This window comes from Quercus suber, unplaced genomic scaffold, assembly GCF_002906115.3.
Source record: "Quercus suber isolate HL8 unplaced genomic scaffold, Cork oak 2.0 scaffold_29, whole genome shotgun sequence".
Classification (NCBI taxonomy): domain Eukaryota; kingdom Viridiplantae; phylum Streptophyta; class Magnoliopsida; order Fagales; family Fagaceae; genus Quercus; species Quercus suber.
The window spans coordinates 1,001,470-1,007,828 of NW_027069494.1; the positions used below are offsets into that span (position 1 = coordinate 1,001,470).

At 36.2% G+C, this 6,359-nt stretch overlaps 1 protein-coding gene across 1 annotated transcript; it reads left to right on the top strand.

Moving 5' to 3' along the window:
- Positions 1 to 763: 763 nt before the first annotated feature.
- Positions 764 to 3,223, top strand: LOC112027468 (uncharacterized). The gene is made up of 2 exons (XM_065770275.1): positions 764 to 2,423; positions 2,526 to 3,223. The coding sequence occupies exons 1-2, from the start codon at positions 1,738 to 1,740 to the stop codon at positions 2,782 to 2,784; spliced, it is 945 nt and encodes a 314-aa protein (XP_065626347.1). The 5' UTR covers positions 764 to 1,737; the 3' UTR covers positions 2,785 to 3,223.
- The last annotated feature ends 3,136 nt before the right edge of the window (positions 3,224 to 6,359 follow it).

The window sequence follows — 6,359 nt, forward strand, 5'->3', positions numbered from 1 at the left end:
TTTTCCACTTCTTGGCTAGGTTGCACGGACACGCCATTTTTGGCGTCGTGTCCGTGTCAGACACGTGTCGGACACCGGAACGGCCACGACGCGCCAGATTCCGGTGTCCGACGGTGTCCCTTTTTTTTTTTTTTTTGTTTCTCTGACACGGCGCAGACGCGGCGCCGACACGGCTCCGACGCGGATCCGACTCGTCCGACACGCCAGCAGTGAAAAAAAAAAAAAAACACAGATTTTGACAGGTGGACTTAGCATCACCATTGATTTTGTGATAACCCTAACCCAATAAACCAATTTAGACTCATTCTGACTGAAATTTGAAACACATCTCAAAAAGTTCTTCAAGTTTAGACTCACCACTCACTTTGACTGATAACCCCGCTGCCTTCTGTACTTCGCCGGAGTTAAATCGGCCCGATCGGCGAGCTCCGACGTTGACGCCGTGCCGCTTGTCCTCTGTCCCTTCCGATCTCTCTCTCTCTCGGCGTGGACAATAGGTCCGAGCTCTCTTTCTCTCTCTCTGTTTTTTTTTTTTTTTTTTTTCACTTTCTGGTGAATGCATTGAATGGGGGGTGTTCTGTTGGTCCATTACTTATATAAGTTATAAAACTTATAATGCGTTTTGTGTTTTGTCATTTGTGTGTGTGTGTGTTTTTTTTTTTTTTTTTTTCACTGCTGCTGTGGCCGTGGCCTGTGGGTGCCCTGTGTGTGTGTGTGTGTGTGTGTGTGTGTGTGTGTGTGTTTTTTTTTTTTTTTTTTTTTTTTTTCATATAAGTTATAACTTATATGTTATAAATTTGTTTTTTTGTGTGTAGTTTTATTTATTTATTAAAGTTAAATATTGTAGGTGATTTTACTCAAATGAATACCGAAATTGAAAGCGAAAAATTATCAGCTGAGGTAGCTGGTGCTCCTCTATGGAAATATGTTACTAAGTTAGAAAAAGCAAGTGTTGGTGGTGGGAATGTATCTTTCAAATGTAAATATTGTGAAAAAACTTTCAAGGGGTCTTATTCAAGGGTGAAGGCACACTTGTTAAAATTGTCTAACTTTGGAATACAAGCATGTGCCAAGGTTGGAGATGAGAATCAGAATGAAATGCTGAAATTAGAAAATGCGTATGAGGAATCTTCGCGTAGATTGAAGAAGCCTAGGCTAGTGTCTTTCCATCTGATTCTCCTACTAGTCCTAATTTGGGCAGTAAGGAGAGTAGTTCAGCTACAAGTCATCCATTTTTTCAAAAAAAAAAGGGACTGGGAATTCTCCTTTGGAGAGGGCTTTTAACAATCAATGTCGAGAGCAATTAGATTCTCTTATTGCTAGGACATTTTATTCTGCTGGTTTACCCTTTCACTTTGCTAAGAACCCATATTGGATTGAGATGATCAAATTTGCAGCTAATAATAATTTAGCGGGCTATGTTCCTCCGGGTTACAATAAATTAAGAACAACTTTGTTGCAAAAAGAGAGGGCACATATTTAGAAGTTGTTGAGGTTAATTAAAGACTCTTGGAAAGAAAAGGGTTTAAGCATTGTAAGTGATGGGTGGACAGATGTACAAAAAAGGCCACTCATCAATTTTATGGCTACATCAGAGAAAGGGCCCTTTTTATCAAATCCATTGATGGTACCAAAGAGTACAAAGACAAGCATTTCATTGCTGATTTGTTTTTAAAGGTCATTGAAGAGGTTGGGCATGAACATGTTGTCCAAATTATTACTAATAATGCATCTGTTATGAAGGCTGCAGGGTCTATTGTTGAAGCTGAATATCCTCATATTTTTTGGTCACCTTGTGTTGTGCATACCCTCAATTTGGCCTTGAAGAATATATGTGCACCTAAGAACTCTTTGCAGAATGAGGTTGCATATAATGAATGTAACTGGATTGCACAAGTTTCAGATGAGGCAACTTTCATTCGTATTTTCATCACAAATCATTCTATGAGATTAGCAATTTTTAATTCATATTCCCCTTTGAAGTTACTTGCTGTTGCTGAAACACGATTTGCTTCAATAATCATCATGCTTAAAAGATTGTATCAAGTAAAACAAAATCTTCGAAATATGGTCATTAGTGAGGAATGGATGTCATATAGAGAAGATGATGTGGGAAAAGCTCAAACTGTGAGGGATTATGTTTTGAATGATTTGTGGTGGGACAAGGTTGCATATATTTTGAGATTCACAGAACCTATTTATGAGATGCTTCGAGTGGCTGACACGGATGCACCTATTCTCCATAAGGTGTATGAAATGTGGGATTCCATGATAGAAAATGTGAAGAAAGAAATATACCGGCATGAAGGCAAGGAAGACTATGAGGAGTCTCCATTCTATGATGTGGTACACAATATACTCATTGAACGGTGGACTAAAAATTGCACACCACTTCATTGCCTAGCCCACTCCTTGAATCCGAAGTAATTTTTCTATCTCTTTAATCCTTTCGTTTATATTCTTTAGGCATTTCCAAACAAATAAATAAACTCATTAGTTGTACTTATTTATTTGCTTTTAACTAGGTATTATACTAATCAATGGATTGAGGAAGTCAGAGGCCATGTTGCGCCACATAAGGATGCTGAAATTTCTACGGAGAGAAACAAGTGCCTCAAAAGGTTCTTTCCTGATCCTGATGATAGGAAGAATGTTAATGTGGAGTTTGGTTTGTTTTCGGAGTTAAGGCTTATGATGATGATAACATGGTGGATAGGTGGACCTATGATCCATTGCTTTGGTGGTCAACTTATGGGTCCAATTTACCTGTGCTTCAAACTTTAGCTCTAAAGCTTCTTGGACAGCCTTGCTCATCATCATGTGCTGAGAGGAATTGGAGTACATATGGCTTCATCCATTGTATGAGGAGAAATAGAATTACTCCTAAACGTGCTGAAGATTTAGTGTTTGTTCATTCTAATCTTTGACTTCTTTCAAGAAGGAGGCCCGAGTACACTACTGGAGAAACTAAGAAGTGGGACATTGGTGGAGATAATTGGGATGGATCATTTGGAGGACCTGGGTTGCTTGAGATTGCTTATCTCACACTAGATGAGCCAGAGATGGAGACAAGTATTGCTGAGGATGATAATTATGTTGATGATGATGATTTTGTTGTTCTGTGATAATCTTGAAAGTTTGAAACTTGTTATCCTTTTATGTTTATAGTTTGACGTTGAACTTGTTATCATTTTGTGTTTTTAGTTTGATGTTGAACTTGTTATCCTTTTATGGTTTGTACTCTAAACATTATGTGTATTATTGTACTACTTTGGGTGTTGTTTACTTATTTGTAGTTTTTATATAATTTAAATTTTAGACATAAACGTATTTTATGTCTAAAAACATTAAAAAATATGCCTAAATATAAAATTTAATTAATTATTTAACCGCCGGTAACCGCCGTGTCCCTGCCGTGTCGTGTCCTTATTTTTCAAAAATTGTCGTATCCCCGTGTCCGTATCTGTGTCCGTGTCTGTGCAACTTAGCTTCTTGGTTGGAGCAGGATTAGCACTACCCTGATTAGTACATTCAAAAAGTGGGCATGGACAAGCTTGCAAAACAAACGCGGAGCTAGAGCGAGAATTGCTATCATCCTGTAAGGTTAATCCCACCACTTCCCTTTCAATCCGTGAGGAATATTCATCACCCACCCTTCCATCCTTTTCACTATGGCTTTCATTGCCATCCCCATCATTCTGCCTTTTCCTACAGGTTCTGCCATCCGTTGGTCACTTTGAATCCACCACTACATTCACAAACTGGTTTGCATCCATAGCTGTGGCAGAATCACCTTTGGAACCACCCTGAGAGGAAGCCAAGAAATTATCATCAGAGTGCCCAATTTTGCTTCGTGATGAACTTTGATACTTCTTACCCCATGGGACTTGGCTTCGGGCACTACTATAAATAACTGCTACTAATCTCCTGGTTTGTCTAGTTTGTTCAGCTCGCAACCATTCTCCGTATTGCTAGTCCTCTTTTTTTAGATTTCCATTACCTCGCAACCACACTGAACAGTCTCGCTCTCCATCATTGACCTGGCCACACCAATAGCAGAAATTAGGAAGGCGTTCATATCTAATACTGACCCAACCAATCTGCTTTTCATCAGTCTAGAGTTTGCAGCAATGTGAGAGTGGTTTGGATAGATCAATCACCACTCAAACCCTAAGGAATTCACCACCCGACCCATCACTCGATGTTAGCCACTTGGACAACTGAGCCAATGGTTTTACCAATCACTTCACCAGTTTCAGGAGTAAGGTTCTTCTCAAGAACTTTATGGATTTGCACCCAAAAGGTTGCATGAGAAAACTCCAAGAATGGAATAGCTTCAATAGTAGTAACTCTCTAAAAAGCAACTATGTTCTTATCGTAGGACCAGGGTTCATATTCCAAAACACTTTCCAGATCTAAGGCATCCTCAAATTCAAACAATAAAATGCTATCACCGATATCTCATATTTTCAGTTTCCCATTAGGTTTCCACAGAGGTTTGAAAGTACGAGCCAAAGCATCAACATTCAGAACTCGTTTCGTAAAGAACATACCAGCCAACCGATGTATCACGGCCTCCACCTAGTGCGTCACTTCAGCACCCCCTTCCACTTCTTCAGTTAAAGAAAACCGAGACCACAACTCATCAAGACCAGCCATGAACGAAGAGAATTTGAGAAGAAGAGACAAGCAACAGAGCACAGAAACAATCAAACCCACCATCCTATCAAACCTGAGAGTTTGAAGGGAGCACAAAACTTAATCCAAGTTAGGTCCAAAATTCTACACGCGAAGATAGGGAGAAAACCCTAACCACGAGAGAAACCTCAATTCTAGGATTTTTTTTTTTTTTTTTTTTTTTTTTTTTGGGTTGGTAAACTCGTGTTCATCTTATTTTCCTAAAAAATAGCTTTCATTTTATTCCTTTTTCATCCAAACAAAACACCTCCACTTATTAAAAAAAAAAAAAAAAAGCAACAACAACAACACCCGTTGCCTATTTATTTTTCCTTCACGTTGATCATTTTTGCCCCTAAAATTTAGGCCTTTATTTTTCCTTTTTCATCCGAATAAAACACTTTTATTTTTATTTTAAAAAAAAAAAAAAAAAACCTCTTAGCCACATACAATTACCACTGATTTAAAAAAGAATTACTTGTCCTTATCTCAATATTTTCTCTGTATCACTTTTATTATTATTGTAGAGGCCCCACTACACCACTTTCAAATACAAGTTCAAAAAATAAATTATAGTTACTGCATAAATTTGCTTCCTTCACTAATTTATAAACAGATAAATTTCATTATCTATATTACTATTTAAGGCTATTTGAACTGAACATTTTTTTTTTGGTTTCAAGATACCCCTATATCCTAAGTTTAAGTAGAGATAAAACTAAATGATAGTCTGGTAAAAATGCACTTCTAACTTTTAATAAAGCATTGCCTACAAAATAGGACTACAATTTTTTTTAAAATATTTTTTACAATTTCAAGCCAAAAAAATCCTAAATTTTAGGATGTTAGAATCCTCTATTAATAGCCTATTAACCAGCATAGTTTTACGTTTTTTTTTTTTTAAAAAAAAAAAACCATTTTTAGGTATTTTTATTCCTAAAAGTTTGCCTATAATTTAGAAGCAATTTGCTTCGTGATTTTATAATTTTATCTTTAAAGAAAAGAGAAAAAGAAAAAGAAAAAGAAAAAAAAAACCCCACGTTTTAGGTTGTTACCCCTAAAAGTTAGTCTATTATTTAGAAGCAGTTTTCTCCATGATTTTATAATTTTATCTTTAAAGATAACTTCCCCAATATCATTTTTATATTTCAAAATTTACATATATAACAATTGCTTGCAGAATCATCATATAAACGGTTGGTATTTTTTTTTTTCCTTCTCATTTTACTTTGTATTTTACAACTATATTCTAACACAATTAATTCTTTATTTTCTGTATAGTGATGAGATGGTGAAGTTGAAGTAAATGCAAAGGAATTTAAGAAACTTTAAGAATCAAAAAATTCATTGAGAGAATCCTTACATGAGCAATTGGTACTTTTTTTCCCCTTCTCATTTAACTTTGTATTTTGCAACTATATTCTATCACAATTGATTCTCTATTTTCTGTATAGCGATGAAAGGGTGGAGCTAAAGTAAATGCAAAGGAATTTAAGACGCAAACAATTCATTGAGAAATAGGTGTGTTCTTAAATTCTTAGTAGAAAATTTCATTAATAATGTAACATAATGAAACTTGAGTTCTTTTGGCTAAAACATGAAAATTTGCATTCTAATTATAGGCTTATCTCTTTTGTGTTCAATAGGAACCTAAGTAGTCAAGTACTCAACTAATGCAGCCT

Excerpts from the sequence above, each read along its gene's own strand:
- LOC112027468 (XM_065770275.1), top strand. The coding sequence starts at position 1,738 with ATGAAGGCTGCAGGGTCTATTGTTGAAGCTGAATATCCTCATATTTTT. Across the intron at positions 2,424-2,525 it reads GCCCACTCCTTGAATCCGAA|GTATTATACTAATCAATGGA; the intron begins GTAATTTTTCTA and ends GCTTTTAACTAG.